Genomic DNA, 14,573 nt, shown 5'->3' with positions numbered 1-14,573 from the left:
GTTCTCAATGCCCGCAATCAGAGAGGGAGCGCCCGGGAGCACGTGGGCCCAGGGGAAGCACGTGGGGCCCCAAATAAAAAACGCTCCTGGGTTCAGGCAGCGGACACAGACTTCGGACGCCGCTGCTGGGCGCCGACCGCGTTATTTTTAATGATATTGTCATTTTTTCCAGACGCGGGAAGGACCATAGGTGGAGCGCCTTTATGCAAGTGAGAGCTCCAACCCTCATTTCCTCGGTGTGGTGGAGGGCCAGCTACGTGCGAGTGCTAACGGGGGGTTTTGTGTCTCCACAGGTTACGGTTTTGTGGATTTTGACAGTCCCGCAGCTGCCCAGAAAGCGGTAGCGTCTCTCAAGGCAAATGGGGTGCAGGCACAGATGGCCAAGGTAAGACTGTGGTGTTTTAGGTTGTTGGCTCTGTGATCATATATTTCTCCTTTGCTGTCCGCTGCATCCGAATTGCAGCTTGCAACAATTTGGATCATATTTACTTCTTAGGGAAAAGAAGAAACCCGACAGTAAGTTTGGCTTAAAAGAATCTGGCTGGTTTATTTGTTTTTTTCGAGTATGTTTATTTGTGTGCTCTTTTGTTATGGTAACCTCACTGGTGACTTAAGGGCACTTGTGGAGTGCTCTGGTTTGCCTGGAAAACTGGGGGTGGGGGTTGTGTGTGTGTGTGTGTGTGTGTGTGTGTGTGTGTGTTGTGTGTGTCCAGGACTTTCAGCAGGAAATAGTATTGGAGTAGTCCAGTACGCAGCTAGTTGTCTTTGATAAACAGTGTGAAAAAAATTGCTGTCTCATGTTGGGGAGAGCTGATTGCTGAATGATGATGATGTTTAATCTGTGCAAGGAACTGAAGTTAACCAAAGGGTTTGTGGTCTGTTTGGCTAGAATTTCACGTTGGCCTTTTTAGAGTTTACCTAGATGATAATTTCCTAAATTTTAATAATTTTCAACACTCATTTATTGGTATGTAGAACAAATAGTCTGGAACTTCCTATCTGAAATTATAATGCATTTTTATATTCAAGAAAATAAAAATAAATAAAGCAAAATATAATAGTTTTGTATCCTGATCGCAATGATGGTAATAAGAATCTACAGGTGTGATAAAATGACACAAAACTATACACACATATTGTACTATCAATTTCTTGGTTTTGATATTATACTATTATTACATAATATGTAATATTGGGGAAACAGGGTGAGCAGTACATGGGACTCTCTATATGTTCTTTCCAAAGTCTGTAAATCTATATTTCCAACTAAATTTTTTTTTAAATTTATGACATAAAGATGTTTGGTATATATTTATTTCAAAATCATAGTCATTTTGTATTTGTTTTACATGCAACTTAAGTTGTAAAGTATTTTTTCTGGATATTACTACTGTTTGAGTTTGTTTATCTCTAATTCTCAAAAGTTAGGTAAAAGAGCCAGCGGATCTTGAAATGCATTTATGTCATATTTATGTATACACATACTCTTAATTATTGCCATAACAGCTGAGTGATATAATGACAGAGTCATCAAATTTTCAGTCATAGGAATTTTGTTAGGATGGCTAACATTCACTGAGAACATTTTGCATTTTTAAGTTCAGATAACTAGAGTTGGGATATTTGGTTTTCTTCATCTTCGGTTGTCTTCTAGCAAACTGATACCATCAATATCTGTTAACCTTTTGTTGTGGGCCACTTCACATATAGATTACTTTGATAGACTCATTGCTCTTTATGACTCATTAATTGTTTTCAAGGCAGTATAAATTAGAGTTCGAATTCTTTCAGCTGTGTAATGTATTCCTCATCTGGATTATGCCTGGAAGCTTTGAATTTGGTCACAAGCTAAGATTGATGAAGTTAATATTTGCAATTAATAAGAAAATTATGTACATGTCTTGGTTTGAAACTTACTTGGAAAAAAATTAAGTTACTTGGCAACTTAAGCAGTGACTTACACATAGGAAACAAGTGATAAAATGTAGGTGTTGAGTATATGCAAAATTGGGACTTAAAGGAAATACTTATTTACACAAAATTTACAAATGCTTATAAAAATTGTATATTTAATCAATTTTATTGATGAACTACCAAATTTTGGAAATTACTAGTTTGTGACAATTTAGAAATAATGAATACAGTATGCATAATCTCCAGTATTTCAAATGTTCTGAGAATACATATGTGGTACTTATTGGATCAACAGAAAAAGAAAGTTGCCATTAATTTTATAACTACCAAGGAGCCATTGTGAGTATTTCCCCTCTTTTTCTTAGCATTCTTCTACACGAGTATTCTATCTATTCATCTATTCTCTCTCTCTCTCTCTCTCTCTCTCTCTCTCTCTCTCTCTCTCTCACACACACACACACACACACACACACACACACACACAGAGACATACCTATCTCCGTCACTGACATCTCAGCTAAGCAGGAAATTATCAGAGAAAATATTTTAAGGAGTCTCTAAGAAAATTATTTAGGATAGCTAGCATTTTGGTTCTTAGCTCATGCCCAATGTGCACAGTAAGGAGGTTCCAACTGGAATGTTTAAAGAGACTTACTTTATTTTATTTTACTTGTAGAGTTGCTGAAAGATTTCTACCTTACCAATTATGCTGTCTGTGGAATAAATTCTTATTCCCCCTTTTCTCACAAACTTTGGATCTAAAGCCCAGAGCTTTAGATCCACATCTGCCTACTGGAAAACTTGCAGCAGTAAATGACTTTGTAATTTAACTACCCAGAAGCAAATAAATAGCCTCCCTTTGACAATGAAATGGAACAAGCTTGACCACCTGTATTAGCAGATTTCTCACTGAGCTATTGGATTTCATGGCGTTTTTTTTTTTTTTCCTTTGTCCTGGTGAAAGCTATTATTTATTATCATATAAACCTGCAGTCTGCAGGGTGTGTGAAACTGCACTATATTTTTTTGCCATTTAAGTGTCCAGTGAATTGCCTCCTGCCTCCTTGTTCTTATCAATATCCTACTATGCGGGCTGTGATGCTACACCTCCTGGATTTTAAAGCAAAAATGCTGCAAATAATCTAGGTTCCCAATAGCAACCTAGAGTGAACATGCAACCTTCCAAGTGAATCGCTTTATTTAGCTAACTTATTCCAGTGTGTGCATATGAAAAACTCAACCAATTTGTCAACAAATAGGAATTAAATAATAAATCAGCCAGTAAGTGGTAATTGATTAATAATGTATAACCATTAACGTGGACTAACATTTTCTGTATCCTTGCTGTTCTGCCAAAAAGGGTTTTTAGGGATCAAAGGATATGTTTCTTTTAGGAGAGCAGATTTAGAATATTTTAGTAATACATAGTGGTTAAGAGCATAGGTTTGGAGGGAGGGAAACTTGGCCATGAATACAGGCTCAGACACCACCTGGCTCTGTGACCTTGGCCAAGTTACTTAAATATCTCTGCAAGTCTCTAATAATCATACCTACATTATGGGACTGCTGTGAGAATTAATTTTTAAAAACACACAAAGAATTTAGCATAGTACTTAGATTATACCAAAATTCAATAAATGTTAGTTATTCAGTAAATGTTGTTATGCATTAAATTCACATTTGTTGCTGAACATTCTATCATATATGCTTTAAGTGTTATGTTATTACAAAACAGTTTTTTGAGGACTATAATAAGTAGTATCAATTAGTAAACATTTTTCTTGCCTGCTAAGTGCCAGACACTTTACTAGGTGTTAGAGAGTCAAGACTGAATTGACTTCTTCCTTTTTCTGAATTTTTAAAATTTAATCTCTCTCCTTGGATTGCTACAGCTCGAGGTTGAGAATATTGGCTGTTACTATTCTTGCCAAGTCTACAGAAAACGTTCATCCATGTTAATGGTTATACATTATTAATCATTTATCACTTACTGGATGATTTATTGTTTAATTCCTATTTGTTGACAAATTGGTATTTAGAAGAAGTCATTGGCTAAAGAATATGTCTCTGTACACTTAAAAAGAAGACAGCTAAGAAATCCAGCTAAGAAATCCAGCTAACAATAGCCTAACCTTGTAAGCGTTTATCTTACTTATGAATAAGACAGCCATAGATCAGCAGTTCAGGGCAAATGCTTTGGGGTAATATCAAAATCAAGACTGCTTTGCTATTCTTTATTAGTGGCTTTCATCCATACATATCATATGTTGCTTTCTAAAGCTCCAGTTATTGTATCTCCAGTTTTGCCAGTACTTAAAACCTATATAATTTTATTAACCAATGTCACCCCAATCCATTGAATAAAAATATAAAAAGAAAGAAAAGGACACAAGGCTCAAGAACCATTCTGGCTGATTCTGTCATTTTAAAAGCTTTCCCAGAATTCTAACTCAGGAGCTTGTGTTCACCTATCAACATCCAGAGCTGAGTCATGGTTTTTCCTTAGCTGCAAGAGAGTCTGTAATGATGAATAATTTAGTTTCTTTGCCTCTAGTACAGAAAAGTAAGAGTAGTCTAACTTTTGGGCTATTAAACATCAATAAATCCCTTCTTCCCATTTATACATCCTAGGTGGCATGCACTCATTCCTTCCCTTGGGGAGCCTACTTTAAAGCCTCATCCTCTAATCACATCTAGTGATGGCATCATTTCCATCAGGCCCAGACATGGATGCCCTCATGATTTAGCAGCCACTATGTTTATAAGACAGGTTATCTGAACTCACATAATTTTGGGAATCAGAGAAACAACAGGATACATGAAGCTAAAGGAAGACTGCCATTTAGGAACAGAGAGAATGGGAAACAAGTGGAAATCACTGATTGCTTATTTGATATACATATCAAATACTGTTGGGCAGGAATAGAATTCCCTTGACCATTATCCCCCATTGTCTCATTGAGGCCTCACTGGAGGACTGTACAGCTTTAGAAGCTTAGTTTTCTTGAATGTAAGTTTCTAGGCTCTAGAAGTATTCTATATATGGAACAGTTATCAATTATTACCTGCAAAGCCTTGAGCTATCTCAAACTTAGCAGGCCTCCTTATTATTTGCTTTCTGTCAGTTCCAAAGAGAAGGAAAAAAAAATGTCTCTTTCTAGAGGAAAGGCCCACAGAGGAGTCGCCCTCTTTTCAGGGCCTTTATAGAAAGTTTCATCAGGTCTACTACTAAGACTGTCATTCTAATTAACAAAGGTGATTCACCACACCATGGGAAATGTAGAATGTATCAAAGTTTAGTGATTATAAAAGAGAGACCACGCGTTTGAGAGAATGTCAAGTACATCAGGGATAATATAAAAACACATGTCAACTAGGGCAGAGAACCAGATTGGGACCAGAGAAAGGAATTCTCTCCTATAAATCAATGACTATAATAGTAGTTCTCTTTGTGGAAAAAAAATCAAAATGAGTGGATTTTTTTCCACTTGATATTGTAAGAAATAAAGTGAAAAATCAATGAATATATGATAATAAATTCTGTTAACTACAAAATATATCACCTCAGTGGTTAATGCATAACCCTAACAGTTATAGTCTAGTAGTAGAAATTTCATTAATGAAGGAAGGGCCTAATACACAGATTATTCTAGAAAAAATATTTTTTAAAAGTTCAACCACTAGCCCCATGATGTGGCTTGTTGTCTATCTACCAAAGCTACTTTTCGCAATGCAGAGCCATGTGCCAGGCAGCCAGACTCTTATGGTCTAATGCAATATTTACAGTCTCTGCTTTTACGATTCCTGGGTATATGAGAGTAAACAGGCTATCTTGTGTTCATGGGTCACTACAAAGGGGTGGGGCCTACTAGTAAACCAGCCAAACAGGGAAGCTTCTCAAAGGTTCTCATGTAGGAAAGAGAGAGGCATTTTTCAAGGGCAACTTCAGTGGGTGATAGGAAAGATTGCTTTCTGAGGTCAGGTGGGAGACTCAATCAATACATGATGTAATGATGGATAAGTGTTGTCTTCAGATTCTAATATATCAAGAGTAATGTTCACGTGTTTTTCTTTTCCAAGAAGATAAAGAGATCAGAGAAGCCTATATACTATTATTTATCTACACCCAAAAATATTCCCAGGTAGATGAGAGCTATAGCCTTAGGTCGGAATTTTTTTTTTTTTATTCTCCTACTTTCTCATGTTGAAAGCCTACTGTGTACCAAGATTGTTCTACTGTGAGGGTCGGTCTCTCTCTCTCTCTCTCTCTCTCTCTCTCTCTCTTTCTCTTTCTCTCTCTTTCTCCCTCTCTCCCTTCTCTCTAAGCATGTCCTCAGGTGAAAATTTAAAAATAGATTATTCTAAATTCCTAAGATACAGCATTGAACCAAACAAAGTTTTATGATTGCATTCTACTAATGGAAGGCAGACAATAAACAAATTGATACATTAGGTGGTAAGAAGTGGTTCAAAGACAAAGCAGGATGGGGATACTAAATACATAGTAGATGAGGATGGAGATAGAAGGTTGATCTGGCATGCATTTTAGAGTGGTCAGGGAGTCTCTCTGATGAAGTGACATTTGAAGAGAAATAAAAAAGAAATTATGAAAGTAAACTAGAATATGTTTAAGAGATTATTTTGAAAAATGTCTTTGGTAATTCAAAATAGAGCAGACGTTTTAGTGAGCTAACATGTTTTGGTTGTGTTATATCTATATCTATACTTTCTTCTTAATAATAAGAGGTATGCCACCATCATTTCTCCCTTTATTTTATGTGGGGTTTTCTCATTTGCAGCATTCTAATGGTGCATTTCTCTGAGTATATTTTTCATATGAACCAAATCCTAATTGAGTCAGTAAATATTTTCTTTTAATATTAATGCAAATTATGCTGTTCTATTGTATTGCTGGATGTAAAGATATGACAAGATACCTATACCGCTGTTATGGAATGCACATTAAATAACTAATTCCAAAGAATGGCAGTTCAATGTTGGTTTTAACAGTTCATTACTCTTGATGACTGATGCCTTGTAATGAAAACCTTGCTATCTCATTTTCTACAATGAATGTTTGTGTCACGTGCTCCTGTTGAACCTATTTTGAACAGAAGAACATCTCTAACAAACACCAAGTATTATTTTCCTCATGACTGAGATTTTTGAAGTTGTCAATAAAAGCAATACTAGTGGTTGGTCATTTATGTACCTGTAAAATATTTGTGAAAGTCTGCTTTGTTGACTATGTCAACTTGGCTCATTTTTTTTTTTCTGATCCTATTGGACAATGCAAGGATTCAAACCCCCCCAGTATTGAAATTGTCAGGAAATCATAGTTCTTTTTGTTAATTATTTGACATTTCTGAACCAGAATCTTCTGAACTTAAATATTTGTATTAGCTTCTGCCAAATGATTTACATAATCTGCTTGTGAGTACCACTCTAACTTCTGCAAGGACTCCCTTGTATCCTCTTAATGAAATAGTGGGCAAGTACTCTAATACAATTTGCTGCCTTCCTAGCATTTGACAAGAACAAAAATCAACAAAACACTCACCTTAATTTGTGTCATAAATTGGAGTCTGATACTTTTTTATCCTAGGGCAGTGGTCGGCAAACTCATTAGTCAACAGAGCCAAATATCAACAGTACAATGATTGAAATTTCTTTTGAGAGCCAAATTTTTTAAACTTAAACTTCTTCTAACGCCACTTCTTCAAAATAGACTCGCCCAGGCCGTGGTATTTTGTGGAAGAGCCACACTCAAGGGGCCAAAGAGCCGCATGTGGCTCTCGAGTCGAAGTTTGCTGACCACTGCCTTAGGGTATGTGTGGAATACAAGTTTTCTTCAGTTTGCAAGAAATACCAACTCTTTCATCTTGCCTCTCTGAAGGGAATGTGTCCCCAGGCTGATCTCAATCAGTATCTCATTTCTTGATTTACCATGGAGAAATCGCATAATGAACAGTCTTCATTCATGGCTTTAATAATTTGTTCTTAAAATTGAAAGAAGCAGATCCTTTCTCTGGTCACTATTGTTGTAAAGTAAGGGGACCTAATAATAAGCATCACTTTGTCACGTGTATATTATAATCCCATTGAAAATAGAAAAAGAAGTTGTAGTGTTTGTATTGAGCTTGTTATCAGGATAATTCTGGCTTAGTAAAATGAGTTGAAGAGTGTTCTCGCCTCTTCAAGTTTTTGGAAGAGTTGAGAAAGGCTGGTGTTAATTTTTCTTTGAATGTTTGATAGAACTCGCCAAGGGATCATCTGGCCCTGAGATATTCCGTATTGAGAAGTTTTTGATTACTGATTCAATATTCTTACAGGTAATTAGTTGGTCTTCTCAGATTTTCTATTTATTTAAGATTCAATCTTGATAGGTTCTGTGTTTTTCACAATTTATCCATTTCTTCTAGGAGGTGATCCAGTGTATTGACATATAATTATTTATAGTAGTATCTTATGATCCCCATTTGTATTTTTGTAAATCCTCTTTCATTTAGGATTTTATTTGAGACTTCTCTTTTTTCTTAGTTTAGCTAAATGTTTGTCAGTTTGTTTCGCTTTTCAAAAACCAGCTCTTAGTTTCATTGATCTTTCTTTATTGCTTTTTCTGGTCTTTATTTCATTTATATATGCTCTGACCTTTGTTATTTCTTTCCTTGTACTAACTCTGGGACTGTTTTGTTCTTTTTCGATTTCCCTGGAGTGTAAAGTTAGATTGTTTGTTTAAGATCTTTCTTTTTTCTTAATGTAAGTGTTTATTGCCATAAACTTCTCTCTTAGAACTGATTTTGTTGCTTCCAATAAATTTCAGTATGTGAAATTTCCATTTTTGTTTGCTTCAAAGGTTTTTTTCATTTCCCTTTTAATTTCTTTTTCCCATTCATTGGTTGTTCAGTGGTATATTGTTTAATATCCACGTATTTGTGAATTTTCCAGTTTTTCTTCTGTTATTAATTTCTAGTTTCATAACTTTGTGGTTGGGAAAGATACTTGGTATGATTCAATCTTGTTAAATTTGCTTAGACTTATTTTGTGATCTGTCATATGATCTATCCTGGAGAATGTTTGTGTGCACTTGAGAAGAATATATATTCCATTACTGTTGGATGAAACGTTCTATATATGTCGGTTAGGTCCATTTGACAGAAGAACTACAGATAGAGAGCATTATTATATCTTAGATGGAGAAAATGGTCCATGAATTAATGTTTAAAATGTGCAATTTCGGCAATCAAGGCTCACCTCAACATTTGCTAGCACACAGGAAACCAGCTCATGGCTTATAATGTCCAGGAAATTAGTAACTCATGCATATGTAAATGCTCCATTCCCAGCCAAATGATTTATTTAACTGATGGCTGGAGCCCTTATAGGGACTGTTAGCACAGTGGAATAGTAAGGCTTTATAAACCAGACTGCATGCTAATCCATGTTATACTCCAACTGAAGATTTTAACCATAATATACAATACACTGGAAAATTGTATACCTAGAATGTCAAGATGTTAAAGTCAACAACATTTTAGATTGCAAAAGGATCTTTTCATTTTAACACTATTTTTATCATATTTTTCTCATAACACTGTTATCTTAATTAATTTAGTATTCTTTAAAAATGAATTGTGAATATATTTTAGTTGTGAGAAAGATACTAAATCAGATGTCACTTTGCTTAATGTCCTATTCCTATCTATTAATTTTGTCAGTGATAGTGTTGATTATTTATAATTCATTACTTGCATTCATTGATTTTCTATAGAGCATCAGGCAGCCTTGTGCTATGCTTTCACATTCTGTCTCATTTAATCCTCCCACCCTTCTCCTCCTATTCCCCTTTCACAGTTCATGTTCACATATCCTTCAAGGAACAGTTCAAATAACAGTTCCTTTTGAAAATCTTAATGACACCCCCATCTATGTCATGCTGCTCTTTTTATATGGTCTCATAGGATCTTGTTCAGTTTTCTAGAATCTATCTTCACAATTAGTAACTTACATTTTATATTAAAGCCAATTATATTCTGTCCCTCTCCCACTCTAAAGTATAATAGTTTTAAGTGCAAAGACTCTAATGCTTCCTGCCACCACTGTGTACCTTCTGAACCAAGCACAGTGTCTGCCTAGCGGGTAGCAGGTAATAATAAATATTTGTTGAATGAAAGAACTTTGTTGGTGGTTATTATTGTTCCAGTTTTACAAATGAAGAAATTAAAGCGCAAAAAGTTTAACTTAATCAAGGTCATACAGCTAACTAGATGTCAGGATCTCATCTTACATCTGACTCCAAAGCCATTATTATATTAGAGTTATTTTAATTGAATAGGACAGTGTAAGCACTGTAAAATGTTTCTGTAACAAAACTGAACTTTACTAAGTGTTTGCCATTTCTCTGTACAATCTTTAGAGCAGTGGTTCTCAATCAGAGGTAATGCCCTCCTCCCCCAAGGACTATTTGGCAATGTCTGAAGACAGTTTTAATGATCACAATGTGGGGAAAGGTGTGACTTGGCATCTTATGATGCATGAAAGCGTCCTCCCCTGCTATGTTGGTCAGTTCAGCTACCTACCTTCCTTCCTTCATTGATTTACTCAACATATACCCACAGGGTGCCTAGTATGAGGAGAACCAATGGTGAATAAAACACAATTACAGATTAAAATAAATCTACCGTCCATAGGAATGTACATACAAGTACATAAGTAATTGTTACACATGGTGAACAGTTGATCAGGGATGTCTCCACTTGTCAGCACATAGTGGAGACGATATATTTCACCTGGGATGTTCAGGAATCTTTTCCAGGAGGTAGTGGCATCTAAGCTAATATCTGAAAGATGCTTGAGAGCACTGGTTCTCAATGGCAATATCTACAAACATATTTGGTTGTCACAACTGGGGGAAGGGACACTACTGGCATCTAGTGGGTAGGGAGAGGCCAGGGTAGCTGCTAAACACCCTACAATACAAGGAGCAGCACCTCGCCCCAGTCAGACACACATGACCCAAGGAATGATTTGGTCTAAAAGTCAATAATGTTGAGGTTGAGAAACCCTATTTCTTTTTATTGAATTTATCAGGGTGACATTGGTTAATAAAATTGTATAGGTTTCAGTATACAGTTCTATCATACATCATGTGTATATTGTATTATGTGCTTACCACCCCAAGTGAAGTCCCCTTCCATCACCATTTATCCCCTTTTAACCTATAGAGAAACCCTATTTTAGAATGAGTATTCCAGGCCATGTAATGTCATCAATGCATTTTTAACTCAATTTTGTTGTCCTTGATTACTACTTTTATAAGTTGCATATGGCAATAAAGTAACATCTACCTACCTATCTACTATGTATTATGTTGCATCTTATAAGTGATAGAAAACTGTAAGATGACTTGTTGGAAACTAACATTTTAATACCTTTAATGACATGTCATACTTAATAATAATTGATCGTACCTTTTTCTTATTTAATTTCTATCACAGTACAATCTTAAGCCTTTATACCACTTCTATTTTTCAGGATAGTCCTATGAGCTACTTACTTTGGGGCCACAGTTCATGCCTGGTTCATCTTCATCTTTACCTTACGGTACTGCTCATCAGTGGGCTTCCAAGAAGTTAACACTCTGCTGAGGCTGAACAATTAAGCCCACTGAAAAAATAGAAACCAACTGATTAAATACTTATTATACTGCAGTCCCTGCAAATGGGCCCAGATAATAAATTTTTGATGATTGAAATTTCTTCCCATTAGAGTTCTGAAATCCTATCTGATTAAGCTTCTGCTCGATCATTTGCTATGAATATTAGAATTTTTCAGGAAATGCCTCTGTTCCCTTTTTCTTTCAAGATCCATTTTAGTAGATAGAGAACATTAGTTTTCCTTCGGGGGTAGACCAGTAGAGTATCAGAAATTTGACTGGCATTTGTCTACCAGCACGTCTTGTGAAAAAGGGTAGAAAATAATGATAAATGAAAAACTCAGGTACTTTTGGAAGTATTTTGGTATTTTGGGCTATACTGACATACTCCCCCAAATAAAGTATAAATAAACCTTATAATGACTCTTTTTTCCTATTTCTAGTTGATTCTATCCCTTTCTCTCTATGCATACACTACATCTATACCGTAGCTAGTTTTTGTAACTTGCATTGAAGATTATGGTATTACTAGAGGCCCAGTGCATGATTGAATCATGCACGTGTAGGGTCCCCTACACGCTTTTGCTTTTCACGGTGGAGCTGGGTGCCTGTCCACTGGTGCTGGAGCAGACAGGCACCCAGCTCCCCCACTTTTGATGGTCCGCAGCCGCTGAGGGGGGCTACCCTGCTGTTGAGAGGCGCAGGGGACGGGACTCCCGCCCCCTGCGCCTCTCAACGGCCCGCTGAGGGGGACTGCTGTGAACACCTGGCTACCCTGCAGTTGAGAGGCACAGCTGGGTGTCTGGGGCAGGCCCCCTCAGCGGCCGCGGATCTGGCCGTTGAGAGGCACAGGTGGTGGGATTCCCACCCCCCTGCGCCTCTCAACAGCAGGGTAGCCCCCCTCAGTGGCAGCGGATCCGTGCCTCTCAATGGCCGGATAGGCCACCCCGAATCCCGCCCCCCAGCCTCCCGCCGCCCAGTCGTGGGCGTAGCGGAGTGATGGTAATTTACATGTTACTCTATTATTAGATAGGATTCCTTCTCTAAATATTTAACTGTAACATTTATATTGTGCTTATGTTTTTGTAAATTGTTTATCCTCATTTTCTTTATTTGAAATCCAAAAAACAAGTTACGGACTAAATGGAGCGTCTGTGCCAAATATAAATTCTTAAAGAAAAATATTAAAAGTACTTCACATGTTTAAATGTTAACATTGACCCAAGAGTGCTAAGACCAATACACCAATGTAATGATGTACTGTGCTTTAATATAAGCAAGTCCCCATCTCCAAACTATTCTGCATTTCAATCAGCAGAATAATATGTGTAACGTTATAGGAATTTGTTTGAGTTTTCCAGAATTCTAAAGGAAGTGAATTCATAATGGCTGTGTGTTAGTCTACACACTGTTGATTCCAGAATACAGTGTGGATAGGGGAACCATCTATGTACTTCTTGTACTTCATGGCAGACACTTGTGGAAGAGAAAATGGGGTTGAGACTGGATGCAGATAACAACAAGGATTATTCAAGAAAAATATAGAGAAAGTAGAAATGGGAGATGACATAACATTGCTTCAAAGTTGATGAACCAGTAAGAATAAAGCATGGAGATCTATTATGCTTGGTTTGCAGTTCAGATTCTATGATATTGAATATTCTCCCAATTCCAGTTTTAATGGATGGGCATAATGCATGATGTCCAGTGTACAGGCTTTGATGACTTATGTCTCTTATGCTAATACTGCTACCATGCCCATTGCACTTCCAAGGATGTTGAAATAGCTAGTGAGGAGCTGGTTTGCTGTAGCAGTTTTTGTGTTGTAAGGTCTTCTGCTGTCTCCTTTCTTTCTGGTTTTGTTAAGATATAAAACAACATAGGTTTCCTTTTTGCTTTGTGGCAGTGTGTAGCTTTCTCAGGAGTTAAGATATTAGTTTTGGTGAAACTCAGTTTACAATATACAATAATTTACCTTTCTTGGGAAATAGTGGTGTTGAATCATGCATCAATACTACTAGGTTGTGAATTATCTGCTTCTGATATCTTTGGGTTGCATAATGACAAATTAGATCAAGGATGACTGTCTTTTCTCACTTCCGATTTTTGCTCAACACAAACTCAATGGTGTTACAGCATTCCTTTTGGCTGGTCATGCAACTGATGGTTAAAGACTATATTGGAATCTGATTCACATCAAAGTATATGCAAATGCATATGGATCAGTACTTGGATTACAAGCTGATAGACATTCTGGCCATGCCATTTGCACACCAAAGGATTTTGTTCTCAAGGGTTTTTAAGTGTATTTAACTTCTTTTGAACCTCAACATAAGCCTTACTAGACCCTAGAGGATTTCAGTAGCACATAGAATTTCGCCTCAGAGCTGGAGTGGTTTGCTCATATTAAAAGAATCTTTTCTCAAGTACAAAGCATCCATGTGAAGCTGCCATGTGTAATTTCTTATAAGAACTGGGGTTGATTTTATGAGCAGAACATATGACTGTATTTCTTTGTATGCAGTGTAAAATCACAACCAGGCATAAGCGGACCTGAGAAAAAACAACAGCCAGAGTAAACACATCTGTTTCTGAGTTTTTCTGTACTATTCCTTTTCTATTTGTTTATTCATTCTTTCATCTTCTAGAGCTCACATACAGACAAATGTTGCTGATGTCAATGTTTAAGGAAAAATACATGAGAGAAAACATTCTACCCATCGTATGTTATTTTTTTTCTTTAAATTATGGTGGGGGACTCAACTATATTAATTTAGGGGTAAGTTATTCATGTAAAACACAACTATTCTTTAATAGTCAATCAAAGCAATAGGCAAATCATACAAGGTAAATTAATAAAATAATCTGAGCCCAGCTGGTGTGGCTCAGTGGTTGAGCATCAACCTATGAACCAGGAGGTTACAGTTTGGTTCTAGTCCCTGCAGGGGCACATGGCCAAGTTGTGGGCTTGATCCCCAGTAGGGGGCATGCAGTAGACAACTGA

The 14,573-nt window shown here is 36.7% G+C and overlaps 1 protein-coding gene across 9 annotated transcripts in view; it reads left to right on the top strand.

Moving 5' to 3' along the window:
- The window catches only part of RBMS3 (RNA binding motif single stranded interacting protein 3), a gene marked incomplete at its 3' end in the record, with an annotated part of 632,486 nt that overhangs the window by 271,558 nt on the left and 346,355 nt on the right, over positions 1 to 14,573 (top strand). For all 9 annotated transcript variants that reach the window (XM_079795310.1, XM_079795314.1, XM_079795312.1 and 6 more), the window contains exon 4: positions 294 to 385. In XM_079795310.1, the coding sequence (XP_079651436.1) occupies positions 294 to 385 (92 nt within the window). The remainder of the gene's footprint in view (positions 1 to 293; positions 386 to 14,573) is intronic.

The sequence above is a fragment of the Cnephaeus nilssonii genome, assembly GCF_951640355.1.
Source record: "Cnephaeus nilssonii genome assembly, chromosome: 17".
NCBI classification, from domain to species: Eukaryota; Metazoa; Chordata; class Mammalia; order Chiroptera; family Vespertilionidae; genus Cnephaeus; species Cnephaeus nilssonii.
The sequence above is the reverse complement of the archived record's forward strand: the minus strand, read 5'-3'. Positions and strand labels throughout refer to the sequence as shown.